General features: G+C 49.2%; 1 protein-coding gene across 4 annotated transcripts in view; it reads left to right on the top strand.

Moving 5' to 3' along the window:
- Positions 1-3978: 3978 nt before the first annotated feature.
- Positions 3979-18976, top strand: part of MRPS25 (mitochondrial ribosomal protein S25) — a 55889-nt gene continuing 40891 nt past the window's right edge. For 2 of the 4 annotated variants that reach the window (XM_034955890.3, XM_034955889.4), the window contains exons 1-2: positions 3979-4264; positions 9688-9794. In XM_034955890.3, the coding sequence (XP_034811781.1) occupies positions 4131-4264; positions 9688-9794 (241 nt within the window). In that variant the 5' untranslated portion in view covers positions 3979-4130. Of the gene's footprint in view, positions 4265-9687; positions 9795-15728; positions 15817-16561; positions 18341-18976 lie in introns of those variants that run through there. The other 2 variants (XM_003826221.7, XM_034955891.2) reach the window with 2 other exon arrangements.

Here is an 18976-nt window from a genome sequence, read left to right as displayed (position 1 = left end):
CTGAGTGCTAAGTATTATGCATGGCTTACCTCAGTCTTCCCAACAACCCATTTACACATGCAGAAATGAGTGAGTGGTGAAGTTAAGCTTGCTTAGGGTTGCACTGCTGGGTTTCCAGCCTAGGTCTGTCTGACTGCAAAACCCAAGCTGCCCTAGATTGTGTTGTATGTGGACACCCATGTTTCTAATGTGGAATGGGGTGTTTCATCCCTAGCAAGTGCCTCCTGTGGACTTTTAAGATGAAAAACTTCTGCCTAACTCTTCAGGAAGCCTAGCGTAGTTGTAAAAATACTTCAGAAAGCACTTCTGGTTTTAGCTCAGACACGTAGAGTTTGAAAGTTATCCTATCCTTACCACAAGAAAAAGCTGGGCAAACTCAAAAGCATTGGCCTTTCTTGGTCCCATTAGAGAGCTGAGTGTGCAGGTCAAACTGCCATCCCAAAATCTGGAGAGAGGTGAGTCCAGAGAGTGAGCAAGATCTAATTGCCTGGAGCAGAAGCCATGGGAGCCATAGCTAGTAGGAAAACTTAAATGGTAATTTTGATGAACTGCTGGAGGTTGAGTGTGGACTAGCATGGGAGGGAGCAACTCCCCCTCACCCCCAACGCTTTCCTGGGTTTTACCCTACTTGGTTCTATTGGTGAAGAGCTGAGAAAGACCCTCTGGTGACTCTGGCAGGGGAAAGGGAGAATCATCTTTGTAATCAGAGCCTTCTCCATAATAAAGCTTATTCCCCAGAGGAAAGCACTTTTTCACAGAGCCTTATCCCATCTGGAGAAGGGCTGGGTCATGTAAGGGGGTACAAAGGGGAATTAAGAAACACTTGTGGGCCAGTGCGGTGGCTCACGCCTGTAATTCCAGCACTTTGGGAGGCCAAGGTGGGCAGATTGCTTGAGCCCGGGAGTTCGAGACCAGTCTGGGCAATATAGCAAAACCTCATCTTTACAAAAAATACAAAAATTAACCAGGCATTGTGGCACATGCCATAGTCCAAGCTACTCGGGGCTGAGGTGGGAGAATTGCTTGAGCCTGGGAAGTAGAGGCTGCAGTGAGCTGTGATTGCGCCACTGTACTGCGCTCTAGCCTGGGTGATAGAGCAAGACACTGCTTCAAAAAAAAAAAAAAAAAGAAAAAGAAAAAAAAGGAAAGAACACTTGTGTAGGTCACAGCCTAAGGACACAAGCCCACTAAAATGCTGAGATTTAATCGTAAGATTATAGAATGCTTCACCTCCCCCATGTTTTTCCACCACATCAACAGGACTCCAGGATAGTAACAGTGAATTATAGCTGGAAGAGCTGCAAGACAAGGACTCTCTCAGGAGGAATATCGAGGGAAGCCCAAAGGCAAGAGGAGATAAACACAAAGACACTAGAGGAACTGGAAGCCTCTGACACCTACAGCTATGGCAAACATTAAACACAGCTCTCAACTCTGAGCCAGATTAACATAAGTTCTCATTCTAGAGGCTTATTTACCCCAGTTCCTATGGCCCAATAGAGTGGATATTCTACCTTCAACAAAAAAATTATAAGCATGCTAAAAGGCAAGGAAAAAAATAAACCCAACAATCAGATGAAACAAAGCAAACATCAGAATCACACTCAGATATTGGAATTATCAGACAAGAAATTTAAAATGTGGTCTGTTAAGGGGTCTAATGGTAAAAGTAAACAACATACAAGAACAGATGGGTAATGTAAACAGACATAAGAAAACTAAGAATCATGCGAGGTGTGGTGGTTCACACCTGTAATCCCAGCAGTTTGGGAGGCTGAGGCAGGCAGATCACTTGAGGTCAGGAGTTTGAGACCAGCCAGGCCAACAAGGTGAAACCCCATCTCTACTAAAAATACAAAAATTAGACTGGGCACAGTGGCTCATGACTGTAATCACAGCACTTTGGGAGGCCAATGCGGGTGGATCACGAGGTCAGGAGTTCAAGACCAGCCTGGCCAACATGGTGAAACCCTGTCTCTACTAAAAACACAAAAACTAGCTGGGTGTGGTGGTGGGCACCTGTAATCTCAGCTACTCGGGAGGCTGAGGCAGGAGAATCATTTGAACCTGGGAGGCAGAGGTTGCAGTGAGCCAAGACAGTGCCATTGCACTCCAGCCTGGGTGACAGAGCGAGACTTCGTCTCAAAAAAAAAAAAAAAAAAAAAAAAAAATTAGCCAGGCATAGTGGTGTGCACCTGTAGTCCCAGCTAAGTGGCAGAGGTGGGAGAATTGCTTGAGCCCAGGAGGTAGAGGTTGCAGTGAGCAGAGATTGCACCAGTGCACTCCAGGCTGGGCGACAGAGACTTTGTCTCAAAACAAACAAACAAACACCCTAAGAATCAAAAGGAAGTGCTAGAAGTTAAAACCTTAAATGAAAAATGCCTTAATGGGCTTATCAGTAGACTGTCCACAACCAAAGATTAAATGAATTTGAAGATAGGTCAACAGAAACTTCCCCACTAAAATGCAAAGAGAACCTCCATCACCCCGCCAGAACATTCGAGAACTATGAGGCAATTCCAGAAGACATAAAATGCATTTAACTTGAATACTAGAAAGAGAAAAGAGTGAAGAATAAATACCTGAACTAATAAATGGCTAAGAACTTTACAAAATTAATGACAGACATGAAATCACAGATCCAGGAGGCTCAGAGAACTCCAAGCAGGACAAATACAAAACATCTACAGATCTGCATTACCTTATTCTAACCCCGTAAACCAAACACCAAGAGAAAATTGTGAAAGAAGCTAAAGGAAAAAGCCATCATACCTATAAATGTAATTGCATTTAATTACTTGTTAGAAACCATGCAAGCAAAAAAAGAGTGGAGTGAAGTATTTAAATTGTTGAAAGAAAAACACCAGGGCCAGGCGCAGTGGCTCACGCCTGTAATCCCAGCACTTTGGGAAGCTGAGACGGGCGGATCATCTGAGGTCAGGAGTTTGATACCAGCCTGACCAACATGGAGAATTCCCCGTCTCTACTGACAATACAAAATTAGCTGGGTGTAGTGGCGCATGCCTGTAAGTCCGGCTACTCGGGAGGCTGAGGCAGGAGAATCACTTGAACCTGGGAGGCGGAGGTTGCGGTGAGCCAAGATAGCACCATTGCACTCCAGAAGGGAGGGAGGGAAAGGAAAAACACTAACCTAGAATTCTAAATCTGGCAAAATCACTCTTCAAAAGAGAAGCAGAAATAACTTTCAGATCAAGAGTACTTCAGAAATGTATCTTTTTTTTTTTTTTTTTTTTTTTGAGACGGAGTCTTGCTCTGTCGCCCAGGCTGGAGTGCAGTGGCGCGATCTCGGCTCACTGCAACTTCCCGGGTTCAAGCGATCCTCCCACCTCAGTCTTCTGAGCAGCTGGGACCACAGGTGCTGCCACCACACCAGGCTAATTTTTGTATTTTCAGTAGAGACGGGGTTTCGCCATGTTGGGCAGGCTGGTCTCGAATTCCTGACCTCAAGCGATCCTTCCGCCTCGGCTTCCCCAAAGGCTGGGTTTACAGGCGGGAGCCACCGCGCCTGGCCCTAGAAATACATTTCACCCATAGTTTGTTTACGAAAAAATTGAGGTCCTGAGTTAAGTGGCTGAATTTAGGAAGGAATTGATCCCAAACCATCTTTTTTTCTTTTGCTAAGAAGTTTAAGTCAATGTCAGAAAGTGCAGTTTGAACTCTTCATGATAAAACTGGAGATGTTCGGGGAGAAAAATGGACAATAGGTTCAATAGGACGTTATCAGCTGACTTGGTATCCAAACTGAGCTTTCCTGATTATTTCTTATTGCAATGTCTGACTTTTAGCCTATGTAAAAATATTTTCCCATGGGTGGATGGGGAAATGACTAATTTACAGGACGCGACAACCTAAACCTTCCAAGGGGAAGGCGTCCTAAAGCGAAGATGCACACACCGGTTCTCGCCGCGCCGGGTCGAAGGCCGCCTACAAGTCCCAGAGTGCTCCGCGGCGTGCGCTGCCCGCCGGGAAGCGTCTCCTGTGCGTCTGCGCGGGAAGTGGAACCTGGCTCTGGGGAGAAGCCGCGTGAGATCCGCGCGGGTGCTAGCTAGTCCTTTCTCGTCGCTGCTCGGCTCGCGGCCCGTGGGGTCGGCCCCGCCACCGTTGCCGCCATGCCCATGAAGGGCCGCTTCCCCATCCGCCGCACCCTGCAATATCTGAGCCAGGGGAACGTGGTGTTCAAGGACTCCGTGAAGGTCATGACAGTGAATTACAACACGCACGGGGAGCTGGGCGAGGGCGCCAGGTCAGTCGCAGCCCCGGCGGCCTGGCGAGCCGTAACCTGCTAGTCGTGCCAGCCTGCTGGTAACGTGAGGTCCCGAGTCGCTCTGGGCGGCCGTTCAGCCCCGGGGCGGGCGCCCCAGGTCGGCGCTGTTACCCCCATTTTACAGAGGTCCAGACTGAGGCGGACGGCGGGGCCCCCGCCGGGCCGGCTGCAGTCGTGACGAGGTTTGGGGGGCGGAGGACAAGAACCCCACTCCTGGATCTCCTTCCTCCGGCGCGGTGGGTGAGGCTGACCCGAGGGAGGCCACCAGTTCCCTTTGCCCCTCTGGCCAGCAAGGCAAGCGCTGGGGAGGGGCAGCCGCAGATCCTTTCGGGGTGACGGGGGTGACACCCCAGGACGAATCTGAGGATAAAATGAGAGAAATAACAGCGGCGAACACTGATCATGTCTCGCACAGTTCTGAATGCTTCTCGGGCTTTCTCTCTTCTGATGCCTAGAGAAACCCCAGCTTATCCCCACTCTAAGGCTGGGGAAGCGCACAGAGAGGTTAAGTAACTTGCGGCTCCACGAGACAGCATGCCAGCCAGTGAGCGGTGAGCCGGTACAGTGTGGCCGGGAGTAAGTGAAAACGCTTCCTTCAGGACTCAAGGTTTGGAAGGAAGTGATTAATTATGTCAGCTGTGCAGCGGCAGACCCTACCCCGACTAGAAGGAACTGTAGGGAACGCCTAGGAATTCTTTCAGCTTGGAGCAGAGTAGGGACTCATTGAATGGCAGTTGGCAAGTGAAAGGTTTGGATTGACCCTGAGGCAGCCCTAAGCAGTGCCTTAGGCTCTGCAGGTATGAAGTCTACATTTATTGAGTACACTCTGAGTGCTAGGCTGTGTGCTGTGTGCTGGGAGTTCAGCAGTAATGGAGGAGGCAGCCTTAGCCCGCAGAAACTTTGGGACTTGGGTGTATGTTGGATCAAAATGAGGCGTGGGGGCGGGGAGCAACTTCTTGTGGGGCATGGTCCCCTTGGTGACGGACCTTCACTGCATGGCCCTTCAAGAGATCCGGAAGCCATTTCCTAGCCATTTGCTCTGCGCAGGTGAATCTGATAACTCGGACCTGCTTGCCTGGAATCAGCTGGCTTGATGGCTTCCTGGAAGACTTGGTCTTGGTCTTAGGGTGTATGGGCACCCAGATACTCCTTCATAACCTACTGCACAACTGTGCACACCTTTGTCCCCGGGCAACTGCCAGGCAGATAGTGGGAAGGGGTGGGGGTCTCGGTGCGGCCCGCAGCGAGCTGGAGAGCACATGCCCTATCCAGAGGGCCCTTCACTGTTTGGCATTGTGGGCTCCGTGGAGAATTTCTGATTTGTCAAGAAGCTGAAATCTAGGTTTTTATGTAAATCTCTGGCTTTTAAATGGCCAGCCAATCAAAATAAGTCTGTGAGCCTCTTACTCACATTCTCAGATATTTTAATGTCCTCTAGGTAAATGGGATACAAACAGCCATTCACTGTTTCTTTGTTCCTGGTGGTAGGGGCTGGCCTGTGCCACCTGTGCCCTCTGTGATCTTGTACCCGTGGGTTGGAGTCTGTCTGCCTTGCTCTGGCTAGCCGCACTCCTCCCCCAATCCCCAGCCCTTGTTTGTTCATGTGCCCTCAGCCCTTCAGCTGCCCCACTGGGACCTACCTCCATCCCAAGTGCCTGCGACCGGTCCAGCCAGTCTTTGGGTACCTGCTGGGGGCAATGGGAAGGTGCCTTATTTAGTATTTGAGGGCCAAGTCCTTACTCACCTCTGCCAGGTGTTCTACCCTTAACAAGTGGCCCCCAAGCCTCAGGGTGAATTTGATGGTGACAGAACAGTGTGATCGAAGGCCAGACTAATCAGCCCAGTTAGACCTGGGGCAGTTTACTTAACTTCTGACCTTAGTTTCCTTAAATTGTAAAACCCCACCTTCTGGGGTTGGAGAGTCAGGTGCCTAGCAAAGTGTCTGGCATATACAGCAGGTGCTCAACTCAAGGTTCCTGCCATTATTAACTTTCCTTTTTTTTTTTTTTTTAAATTGATCATTCTTGGGTGTTTCTCACCGAGGGGGATTTGGCAGGGTCATAGGACAATAGTGGAGGGAAGGTCAGCAGATAAACAAGTGAACAAAGGTCTCTGGTTTTCCTAGGCAGAGGACCCTGCGGCCTTCCCCAGTGTTTGTGTCCCTGGGTACTTGAGATTAGGGAGTGGTGATGACTCTTAACGAGCATGCTGCCTTCAAGCATCTGCTTAACAAAGCACATCTTGCACCGCCCTTAATCCATTTAACCCTGAGTGGACACAGCACATGTTTCAGAGAGCACAGGGTTGGGGGTAAGGTCACAGATCAACAGGATCCCAAGGCAGAAGAATTTTTCTTAGTACAGAACAAAATGAAAAGTCTCCCATGTCTACTTCTTTCCACACAGTCATGGCAACCATCCGATTTCTCAATCTTTTCCCCACCTTTCCCCGCTTTCTATTCCACAAAACCACCATTGTCATCATGGCCCGTTCTCAATGAGCTGTTGGGCACACCTCCCAGACGGGGTGGTGGCCGGGCAGAGGGGCTCCTCACTTCCCAGTAGGGGCGGCCGGGCAGAGGCGCCCCTCACCTCCCGGACGGGGCGGCCGGGCAGAGGCGCCCCTCACCTCCCGGACGGGGCGGCTGGCCGGGCAGGGGGCTGACCCCCCCACCTCCCTCCCGGACGGGGCGGCTGGCCGGGCAGAGGGGCTCCTCACTTCCCAGTAGGGGCGGCCGGGCAGAGGCGCCCCTCACCTCCCGGACGAGGCGGCTGGCCGGGCGGGGGGCTGACCCCCCCACCTCCCTCCCGGACGGGGCGGCTGGCCTGGCGGGGGCTGACCCCACCTCCCTCCCGGACGGGGCGGCTGCCGGGCGGAGACGCTCCTCACTTCCCAGACGGGGTGGCTGCCGGGCGGAGGGGCTCCTCACTTCTCAGACGGGGCGGCCGGGCAGAGGCGCTCCTCACATTCCAGACGGGGCGGCGGGGCAGAGGCGCTCCCCATATCTCAGACGATGGGCGGCCGGGCAGAGACGCTCCTCACTTCCTAGATGGGATGGCGGCCAGGAAGAGGCGCTCCTCACTTCCTAGATGGGATGGCGGCCGCGCAGAGACGGTCCTCACTTTCCAGACTAGGCAGCCAGGCAGAGGGGCTCCTCACATCCCAGACGATGGGCGGCCAGGCAGAGACGATCCTCACTTCCCAGATGGGGTGGCGGCCAGGCAGAGGCTGCACTCTGGAACACTTTGGGAGGCCAAGGCAGGCGGCTGGGAGGTGGAGGCTGTAGCGAGCCGAGATCACGCCACTGCACTCCAGCCTGGGCACCATTGAGCACTGAGTGAACCAGACACCGTCTGCAATCCCGGCACCTCCGGAGGCTGAGGCTGGCGGATCACTCGTGGTTAGGAGCTGGAGACCAGCCCGGCCAACACAGCGAAACCCCGTCTCCACCAAAAAAATACGAAAACCAGTCAGGCGTGGCGGCGCGCGCCTGCAATCGCAGGCACTCGGCAGGCTGAGGCAGGAGAATCAGGCAGGGAGGTTGCAGTGAGCCGAGATGGCAGCAGTACAGTCCAGCTTCGGCTCGGCATCAGAGGGAGACCGTGGAAAGAGAGGGAGAGGGAGACGGTGGGGAGAGGGAGACGGAGAGGCAGAGGGAGAGAGGGAGAGGGAGTGGGAAAGAGGGAGAGGGAGACGGACTTAACTTTCATCTTGTGTTTCAGCAAGAACCATTTTAAGATCTCTGTTGCATTTCTGTCCTAGTAGTTTAAAGTATGGGAACGTCTCACCTGGCTATGTCCTAGTTTATTTGTAAAAAGTTCTGTGACACTGGGATACTCTGCAGTGGGGTGGGAACTGATCAGAGGCCTCCTATGCCCTGGAAGGTAAATTCAGCCTTTGAGCTCCCAGGTCTGTGTGCTGTGAGGGTCTCCAAGGCCTCTATTCCTCCCCTAGAGGCAGCAGTTTTCAAGGCTTAACTATTTATTTTTTTATTTTTTGAGATGGAGTCTTGCTCTGTCACCCAGGCTAGAGTGCAGTGGCGCGATCTCGGCTCACTGCAAGCTCCGCCTCCTGGATTCACACCTTTCTCCTGCCTCAGCCTCCTGAGTAGCTGGGACTACAAGTGCCCGCCACCACGCCAGCTAATTTTTTGTATTTTTAGTAGAGACGGCATTTCACCGTGTTAGCCAGGATGGTCTCGATCTCCTGACGTCGTGATCCACCCGCCTCGGCCTCCCAAAGTGCTGGGATTACAGGCATGAGCCACCGCGCCCGGCGGCTTAACTATTTGAGTCTTATACCCATATAGTTAAACAACATCCTCAGAGAGCCACTTCTTTTTTTTTTTTTTTTTTTTTTTGAGAGAAGACCTTGCTCTGTCACCTAGACTGGAATGTGGTGCAATCACAGCTCTGGCTCACTGCAACCTCAAACTCCCGGGCTTAAGCGATCCTCTTGCCTCAGCCTCCCAAGTAGCTGGGACCACCAGCATGTACCACTATGCCCAGCTAATTTTTAATTTTTTTATAGAGACAGGGTCTCCCTATATTGCCCAGGCTGGTCTCAAACTCCTGAGCTCAAGCAGTCTTCCTGCCTGGGCTTCCCAAAGTGCTGGGATTACAGGTGTGAGCCACCGCACCCAGCTGAGAGCTACTTGTTGATTTTTAGCTTTAGGTGTTATCTGTGGACTTGTCACTATGGAATGTCTCTCACCACCATTGCTACTTCTCACCCCCAAAACCTCCATACTCTTCCACCCACTCCTCCCAGTATCATTATTCCAAATTTTGTACAGGACGATATTCAGCGTTCAGATTAATATTACTTTGTAAATGCTGTACACAATTGAGCCAAATAGAATACTATGATTATGCATTTTTTTTTTTTTTGCAAGGCCTTTTTTTTTTTCCTCTGGAGTATAAATCTGTTTAAATCTTCTAAGTTTAAAGGTGTTCCTCCACTCCTAAATCGTAAAACTCTTCCCCCATGTGTAAATACATTGGTCTCATTATTTTAAAATTGTGGTATAACCTAGATACGGTGCACACCTGTAAGTATACAGCTCCATGAACTGCCACTCATGTTTACACCTTGTCTTCACGACACAAATCACGACGTAGTACCTTTCATGGTTTCATTTTCAGTGGTGCTTTGGCATTGGTGTTAGGTTAGCTTGCAGTACAGGTTGGGATACAGATTTCTTTCCCCTCAAATGCCTGCCCAGGGGTCCCCACGCCATTCAGGGAATCTTCTAAGAGGATCCCTGCGAGTTTTTTCTCAGCCTTTTTGGGTCCTCTGAGAATCTGATGAAAATGCTGGACTTTCTCCCTAGAAAAATACCCATGCATAAAATTTTAGGCTAAAAACTCTGTTTCATAGGCTTCATTTCTTCCCTTTTGCAGGAAATTTGTATTTTTCAACATACCTCAGATTCAATACAAAAACCCTTGGGTGCAGATCATGATGTTTAAGAACATGACGCCGTCACCCTTCCTGCGATTCTACTTAGGTGAGTGGGGCCCTCGCCATGGTCCAGGGGCTGTCCCAGACATGTCTGGAGAGACTGCGTCCTTCCTATGGGAGCGTCAGGATGAGCTGCAGTGTGCGCTGTCATGGTGTGTCTGTGACTCCTGGCACCTTTGGCTTCCCCATACCGAGGCACTCAGCAGCCACTGAGGTCTGGACTCTTTCCCTCTCCAGCCTCACCTCTTCTTACCTTTTGCCTCACACCATGGGGGTAATTTTTCCAAAGTCCCTTGTCACACCAGGCTGTGATGCCTTTGCTCAAGATTGTTCCTGGCCTGGAATCCCATTTCTACCTGCGTTTGCTTATTTAACTGAAAAAAAAAAAAAAAAAAAATCTTCAGGGCTTAGTATGGGCACCACTTCTAGGAAGCCTTCCCTGCATCCTAGAGTGACCTCCCACATGCCCCCAGAACCCCTCTGTCTCAGTGCTGTGTGTGTCCTCTGAGGACTGCGTGCACTTACACGATGCTGTTCATGTTTGGACCAGGCGCTAAGTGATGTTTATTCCATTAAGTTTGGCTCCACGCTGGAAAACGAGGAGGGCAGCTGTTCTGGCCCAGCTCTCAGACACTTTGATCCTGAGCAAGTAACAGACCCATTTTAAAATTTGTCACCTGAAGGCAAAATGTCTGCCTTACATGGCTATGAGAATCAAATGAAGTGTAGGTTGGGAAATGCTTCAGGAAACAAAATGACCATGGTTTTTCATTCATTCCACCAATATATAACACATGTTCCCTAGGACCAGGTGCTGGTCCGGAGGCTGGGATGTCAGGAAGCCACACAAAGATTTCTGCTGCCCTCGTGGAGATTATATCCAGCAGAGGGAGACAGAATGAACAAGAAATTTTAACAAAAGATTAGGGCCAAGCACAGTGGCTTGCGCCTGTAACCCCAGAACTTTGGGAGGCCGAGGAGGGTGGATCACAAGGTCAGGAGATCGAGACCATCCTGGCTAACATGGTGAAACCCTGTCTCTACTAAAAATATAAAAAATTAGCCGGGCGTGGTGGTGGGCGCCTGTAGTCCCAGCTACTCGGGAGGCTGAGGCAGGAGAATGGTGTGAACCCGGGAGGCGGAGCTTGCAGTGAGCTGAGATCGTGCCACTGCACTCCAGCCTGGGCGGCAGAGCAAGACTCCGTCTCAAAAAAAAAGAAAAAAGATTAGTGCTGTGGGCCTGGTGGCGCAGTGGCTCACACCTGTAATCCCAGTACTTTGGGAGGCTGAAGCGGGTGGATCTCTTGAGCTCAGGAGTTCGAGACCAACATGGGCAACATGGTAAAACCCCATCTCTACAAAAAAACATTTAGCCAGTGTGGTGGCATATGCCTGTGGTCCCAGCTACTTGGGGGGCTGAGGCAGGAGGATTGCTTGAGCCTGGGAGGCAGAGGTTGCAGTGAGCCAAGATCGCACCACTGCACGCCAGCCTGGGCAACAGAGTGAGACACTGTCTAATAAAAAAAAGAAAAGATTAGTACTGTGAGAAACAGGACAACAGGCAAGGTTGGAAGGGTGGCCCTGTGGCAGTTTGTGCATGTGAGCTTTGCTTGTGTTTTTAAAACTAACTGTTGAGGTGTAATTTACTTCAGTGTGCTGGTAATGGCACACCCAAGTAGCACGTGCAACTGGATGGGTACTGGCCATTGTTATATACCTGTACACTTACGTACATGCCCCAAGATGCAGAATGCCCCAGCACTGCAGGAAGTTCCTTAGTGCCACTTTCTGGTTAATTTCCCTTCCACCAGAGGCAACCCGTTATCCCTTCTTTCACTATAGATGCATTTTGTTTTAGAATGTCATGTAACTAGAATCTCACAGTATGTGTTCCCTTAAGCCTGGTGTCTTTTACTCATGTTTTGAGATTCACCCAGGTTACATGTTTCGTGGTTTTTGCTGTTTCTGGCTGGGTAGTATTCCATTCTGTGAATGTACCACAGTGTGTCCACTCACCTGTTGATGACCCTTTAGATTTATTTTTGTAAGATGCCGAGAGAGTTAGAAGTATGAGATTTATGAGAGAGAAGACCTTGAAAGAAACCAGGAGAGTGAGGAGGCCGGGCAGGGAAGGTTGCCAGAACTACAGGTGAGGACGACGCAGCTCTGGGAGCATTGGCCAGCGCAGCGGGACATTCTAGCCTTGTGTTGGGTTGTGAAGGCCAGACCCTAGGCCCCGGCCAGGGAGAGCACGGGCTGCCCAAGTGCTGCGCAGATCCCAGCAGTACTCCACAGGGCTGTCAGCTCAGCGGCAACTCCTGGGAGGTCCTTGCTTGAAGGGAGGTTTGAGCAGTGGGCCTCCTGGCTGCCGAGAAGAAAGCTACAGTAAACGTGTGTGTAGGCTGCGCAGGTCTCTATCTGTGGACAGAGGCATTCAGGCCTCCTGGGGGTATACCTGAGTGCAACTGCCAGGTCACAGAGCAGCTATGTATTTAAGGTTCTCAGGCACCGCCTTTCCAAAGCGATTGTGCCGTGTTGCACTCCAGTCACAGGGTGGAGTTCCAGCAGCTGCGCGTCCTCGCTCATGCTGATATTGTTGTATTAATGTCCCAGGGCTGCTGTAACAATTGACCACAAACTTGGTGGCTTCACACAAATGTATTGTCTTGCAGATCTGTGGGTTAGAAGTCCAGCATGGGCTGGAACCAGTGTCAGCAGAGCCCTCCTTTCTGGAGGCTTGAGGTGAACCCACGTCCTTGCATTTCCTAGACTCTAGGGCCTGTCCACATTTTTTGGCTTGTGGCCTCATTGCACCATCTTCAAAGCAGCAACCTTGCATATGCGGCTGTCCCTCCTTCCTTCCACCTCCCTCTGACCACAGCCTGGTCAGGTGCTGCAGTTGTAAGGACCCATGGGGTTAACCTGGGCCCACTGGATGATCCGAGATCCTCTCCCCAACTCAAGGCCCTTAACTCGAATCACATCTGCAGAGTCCCTTTTGCTGTGTAAGGTTCTGGGGGTTAGGACGTGGACATCTCTGGGGACCATTATTCTGCCCACCAAATTGTCTTTTAAATTTTGGCCATTCCATTGGGTGTATATCTCATTGGAGTTGTAATATGCATTTCCCCCAAGTATCTTTTCCTGTGCTTATTGGCCACTCAGATATTTATTTTGTAAACAGTCTGTTTGAATCTTTTTTTCTTTTTTTTTTTTTTTTTTTGAGACGGAGTCTCGCTCTGTCGCCCAGGCTGGAGTGCAGTGGCGCGATCTCGGCTCACTGCAAGCTCCACCTCCTGGGTTCACGCCATTCTCCTGCCTCAGCCTCCCGAGTAGCTGGGACTACAGGCACCCGCCACACCACGCCTGGCTAATTTTTTGTATTTTTAGTAGAGACGGGGTTTCACGGTGTTAGCCAGGATGGTCTTGATCTCCTGACCTCCTGATCCGCCCGCCTCGGCCTCCCAAAGTGCTGGGATTACAGGCATGAGCCACTGCGTCCGGCCTGAATCTTTTCCATTAAAAAAAAAAAAAAACGGGCTGCTTTCTTGTCGAGTTCTTTATGTGTTCTGGGTGCATTTCCTTTGTTGGAGATAATGTCTTGTGACTGTTTTCTCTGTGGCCTGCTTTTCATTTTCTTAGTGGTGTCTTTTGAAGAGCAGAAATTTCAATTTTGATTAATTCAGTTTATCATTTAAAAAAATTTTTTTTAAAAGACGGAGTCTCACTGTTGCCGAGGTTGAGTGCAGGTGCGTTCTATCCTAAATTCACTTATTTCCAGTAGTTTTTATTTTCTAGATTCCTTAGGATTTTCTACACGCACTGTAATAATGTCATCTGCAAATAAAGACAGTTATACTTCTTTTCCAATCTTTTGTGTTTTGTCTTAACTCACTGGCTAACGTGGCAGTAATATTTTGCATTTCTACTAGCGACCTATGAGAGTTCCTGTTACTCCGCATCCTCACTAGCACTTGGTATTGTCTGTGCTTTTAAAATTTTAGCCATTTGCATATCTTGTTGTGGTTTAAGTTGCATTTTCCTAGTGACTCATTGAGATCTCATCATTTCGTATGCTTATTATTAGCCCTTTACAAAAATTTAGTTAAATGTTTATTCAGTGATGTGGTTTGGATCTGTGTCCCCACCCAAATCTCATGTTCAGTTATAATTCCCAATATTGAGGTAGGGTGTGATGGGCCTGCTCCATGGGACTACAAGTCCTAGTCACCGTGGGGGCGGTTTCTCATGAATGGTTTAGCACCATCCCCTTTGGTACTGTGGTTTGTGATAGTGAGTTCTCTTGAGATCTGGCTGTTTAGAAGTGTGTGGCACCTCCCCCTTCTCTTTCTTGCTCCTGCTTCCACCATGTGAGACTCCTTGCTCCCCCTTTGCCTTCTGCCATGATTGGAAGCTTCCTGAGGCCTCCCCAGAAGCAGAAGCTGCTGTGCTTCCTGTACATCCTGCAGAACCATGAGCCAATTAAGCCTCTTTTCTCTATAAATTACTCAGTCTCAGGTATTTCTTTATAGCAATGTGAGAGAATGAACTGATATATTCAGACATTTTGCCCATTTTATTAGTTGGATTGTCTTATTGAGTTATGAGTTTTTTATATATTCTGGATATAAGTCCTTTATCAGATATATGCATTATAAATATTTTCTCCCAGACTGTGGGTTATGGTGACTCCTGAACTGTAAAAGTTTTTAATTTTGATTTTTCAATTTATAGAGTTTTTTTTCTTTTATGGATTATGTTTTTAAATGTCATCTCCAAAATATACTTGCCTAGGTAAGGTCATGACAATTTTCTCCTGTGTTCTCCTCTAGAAGGTTTAAGTTTGAGTGCTTACATTTAGGTCTCAAATCCATTTTGAGTTTTAATTTTTTTTTTGAGGTTGAGTCTCGCTCTGTTGCCCAGGCTGGAGTGCAGTAGCACGATCTCAGCTCACTGCAACCTCTGCCTCCAGGGTTCAAGCTATTCTCCTGCCTCAGCCTCCTGGAGTTTTAATTTTTAAAATTTTAATGTTGTGGGTAAAAGTCTAAATTCACCTATTAGCATATAGATAGCCAGTTGTCCCAGCACCATTTGTTGAAACGATTATCTTTCTTCATTGAATTATCTTGGTATCTTTGCTGAAAAGCAATTGACCTTACAAATAAGGGTTTATTTCTGGACTCAGTTTTGTTCCATTACAGTGTGTGTCTATTCTTTTTTTTTTTCTTTTTTTTTTCGAGACAAAGTCTCACACTGTTGCCCAGACTGGAGTGCAGTGGTGCTATCTCCACTCACTGCGACCTCTGCCTCCTGGGTTCAAGCAGTTCTGCCTCCCAGCTAATTTTTTGTATTTTTAGTAGAGATGGGGTTTCACTATGTTGGCCAGGCTGGTCTTGAACTCCTGACCTCATGATCCACCTGCATCAGCCTCCCAAAGTGCTGGAATTACAGGTTTGAGCCACCGCGCCCGGCCATATTCTTATACTGGTACCACACTGTCTTGATTATAGTAATTTCAATTTATTGTAAATTTGAAATTGGAAAGTAAACGTTCTCCCATTTTCTCGTTTTTTAGAATTGTTTTGGCTCTTTTGGGTCCTTTGCATTTCCATATGAATTTTAGGCTTAATTTCTAAGTTTCTACAGAAACACCGCTTGGGATTTTGATAGGGATTGATTTAATCTGTAGATCAGTCTGGGGAGAATTGCCGTCTTAAGAATATTGGGTCTTTCTATCCATGAACATGGAATGTCTTTCTATTAAAATGGCATGTTTTTTTACATATCTAAAGTTTATGCTTGCTCAGGTCTAAAGAAAAATGGAAAAAGGAAGGGTAGTATTACGGATTATGTAAACAAATATATCTATTTTATTATTAAAATGTTTCTGCCACTAAAAGCAAGTCCCAAATTACAACTTTTTGAGGCTGAGTGCGCTGTGAGTTCTGTTTCTCTTCTGCCCCGTGCTTTCCGTTTCCAGATTCTGGGGAGCAGGTCCTGGTGGATGTGGAGACCAAGAGCAATAAGGAGATCATGGAGCACATCAGAAAAATCTTGGGGAAGAATGAGTGAGTTGTTTGGTTTGACCTGGAAGGAACAAACTTCTCAGCCCAGAGAATTTGAGGAAGAAAGGGGTGTGTGGGAAGGGTGTTGAGAGGTAAGATTCTCTGACAGTGAATGCCAGACACTATAAGAGCTGGGGCTGTAGAATCAGTTCTTTCTGATGTTGCTCTTTACCAAATCATTAAACCTCTGTAAGCTTTATCTCCCTTGGCTGTACAGTGTGAGAAGTACCTCTCTCCCTCTTGCAGGGGACGGGAAGCTGAAATGCAGCTGACTTGTGGCCCTGTGCAGCTGCTAACCCATCTCTCCTGGGAATCTCAGCTTGGAGCTAGCAGACATCTAGCCCTAGGGCTCCTGGTGACAGGTCTTTCTTTCCATGAATGAGAGGAGACAGAAAGGGAGGGAAGCTGAAAAAGTCTGTCTTTGAGAAACCACACAGAGGCCTTTTCAGGCTCCTTTATCTTGTGATTGTTTGTCAGAGCTGTGGGCTCCACCTGCGGCAGCAGATAGGCTGACCGTACTGTGTAGGCTTGCTGCTGTGGTGTGAGGGGACAACAGCAGGCCTTCTTTCAGCGCTCTCCTCAGGGGCCAGCAGGGAGACAGCGATAGGCTTTGACAGTGAGGATCAGGTTAGAAGGCAGGAGATCCAGGTGTCCCTGGTGGATGGTGGGGTTGTCTCGGCTGAGAAACTGCCCTGTGCCTGCCACTCAGAGTTGCCAATGCTTGGTTGCCGTCTGTGCTCTTTGGCAGGGAAACCCTCAGGGAAGAGGAGGAGGAGAAAAAGCAGCTTTCTCACCCAGCCAACTTCGGCCCTCGAAAGTACTGCCTGCGGGAGTGCATCTGTGAAGTGGAAGGGCAGGTGCCCTGCCCCAGCCTGGTGCCATTACCCAAGGAGATGAGGGGGAAGTACAAAGCCGCTCTGAAAGCCGATGCCCAGGACTAAGGCCCACGGTCACTGTGGGCTGGGGTGATGGTGTCTGACCAGTGGGGAGATTGGAATGGGATTACTTTGGCCCAGGGAAGCCCCTGGTTCTGTCCCTGGAGACTCTGGAAATCCTTTTGCATTAAAAGGACTTTACACACCTGTGTAAAAGGATGTGGGAGAGGAGGGTCTGAAGCTGAGCTGCGAAATGAATATCCCTGCTCTGCTGGTCAATAAAATGCTTCCTAATAGCAGCTTGGCGTGTATCTGGCCCTAGTGAAGAGGAAGGCCTGTGTAGCAGAAAGGCTTTGGGCCTGAGAGGTTAAGGCCACAGCCTGTTGACACCTGTTTTGGTCCTGCGACCCTTTACTGGTCTCCGCTGGCTTTGAATCTTCCTCTGGGCTCTACTCTGGAGAACATAAGGGCTGCTGTGGTTGAGTCTGGCTAGCACTGTCTGTGGTTGGCAGTGTGTACACCCCTCCGTTCAGTTCCTTGGGGGTATTTTTCAGAAATCCAAAGGCAACCCTTTGTGCAGTGCTCACTTTTTTAAGTACAGTTGATTACCCTTGCCTGCTGGGGGGCCTAGCCATGGGCCAGAGATGGAGGAGGCCAGCCTCACTCAGGCACGTACCTGCTGACCAGTCAGCCACTGCCAACCCATGGCCCAGCCACTGTGTGCATTAGCAGGGAGGTTTGTAGGCCATGGAGGAAATGAGGAGACACCACCTAGTGGAGACGTTGGGGCCCTGCTGGGGGGATGGTGTCTATAGCTGGCTCTGCTGGCTCCCTCAGGCCCTGCTTACCAAGCTCTGGAGGAGGGAGTGCTGCATTACTGAGCACCTTCCTTGTTCTTTCCTCATAGGACACTGATGTTACTGTCACTTTAGTTATGCTAAAGTGGAGGTTTCAGCCTCCAGAAGACAGCAGAGCCCTCTAGGGTCACCTTAAGAATAGGTTTAGCTAGGCTGGGTGTGGTGGCTCATGCCTGTAATCCCAGCACTTTGGGAGGCTGATGTGGGCAGATAGTTGAGCCCAGGAGTTCGAGACCAGCCTGGGCAACATGGCAAGACCTTGTCTCTACAAAAAATACAAAAATTAGATGGGTGTGGTGTTTTGCGTCTGTAGTCCCAGCTATTTGGGAAGCTGAGGTGGGAGGATCTCGAGCTTGCGAGATCAAGGCTGCAGTGAATCATGATCGTGCGCTACTGCACTCCAGCCTGGGCCACAGAGCAAGACTGTCTCAAGAAAAAAATTTTTTTAAATAAGTTTAATTATAAAGTGAAGGATCAGTTGGACCACGGACCCCTAGAAACTCAGCCAAGGAGACCTGACTTTATCTGAGACAGGAAGGCAGTGGTTAAAAGAATTAAAAAAGGACAGTGGTGCTTGACAGAGCAGGACTGAAGTTTTCATTCCTCTACCTGCTGGGGCCTTGGTCAAGTCCTAAAAGCTTTCCAGGTCTGTAACTGGTTTTGTCTGTAAAATGGGGAAAAGGTTACCTTTTCTGCCACATGAAGTAGCTGGCTGGTGAAATGATGTCATACTACGATGTGTTTCATTAACTGTTGGAGATTATCACATTAAATTGAGCAGATTTGGATCTTTTACATTTGATGCTCAAGTTTGATTCTGTACCAGATCTGGGTTTGGGGTGATGGCTTGTCGGGGGTGGGAGGGGAAGGTGGGCAGAGACTGATGTATAATGGACAGGTGTTCCTTGAGTGACAGACTTACAAAGGGAGTGTTTAATTGAAATCTAGCATCTTGTCTCTCTGCTATCAGCATTTTGGCTGGGTGGAAAAAGCTCTCCTCCACAGAGAGCCCTCCCATGTCTGCTGGTTTCAGTTCCCCACCCAACTGACTGAAGTCTTGACCTTGATACCACCTGCCTGGGCGTTCTACTTGGCTGCAAGGGCTCTTCAGAAAGCACCTAGTTCCTTTTGGCTTTCATCTGCAGTGTAGGTCTCCATAGCTAGTGACACACAAAGCCTTATGAGAGTATTCCTTCCCTCTAGGGCCCAAAGAGGCTGCTAACCAGCAGGAATGTCCTGAACCAAAAGGAGTGGTGACCATTCTCTAGACAGAATAAATGTCTGGTCCCTAATGGGACAGATAACTAGGGTTTGAGTTCAGGCTTGACACAGGAGCAATGGGCAGTGAGGTGGACAGCCCAGACCCTGAAAGGACGTGTGGAGACAGCAGCAGTCCTGTGGTGCAGTTACTGCCCGTGTGGCCAGCTTCAC

This window comes from Pan paniscus, chromosome 2 (assembly GCF_029289425.2).
Source record: "Pan paniscus chromosome 2, NHGRI_mPanPan1-v2.0_pri, whole genome shotgun sequence".
Lineage (NCBI taxonomy): Eukaryota > Metazoa > Chordata > Mammalia > Primates > Hominidae > Pan > Pan paniscus.
Note: the sequence above shows the minus strand (reverse complement) of the source record. Positions and strands in the feature narration are given on the sequence as shown.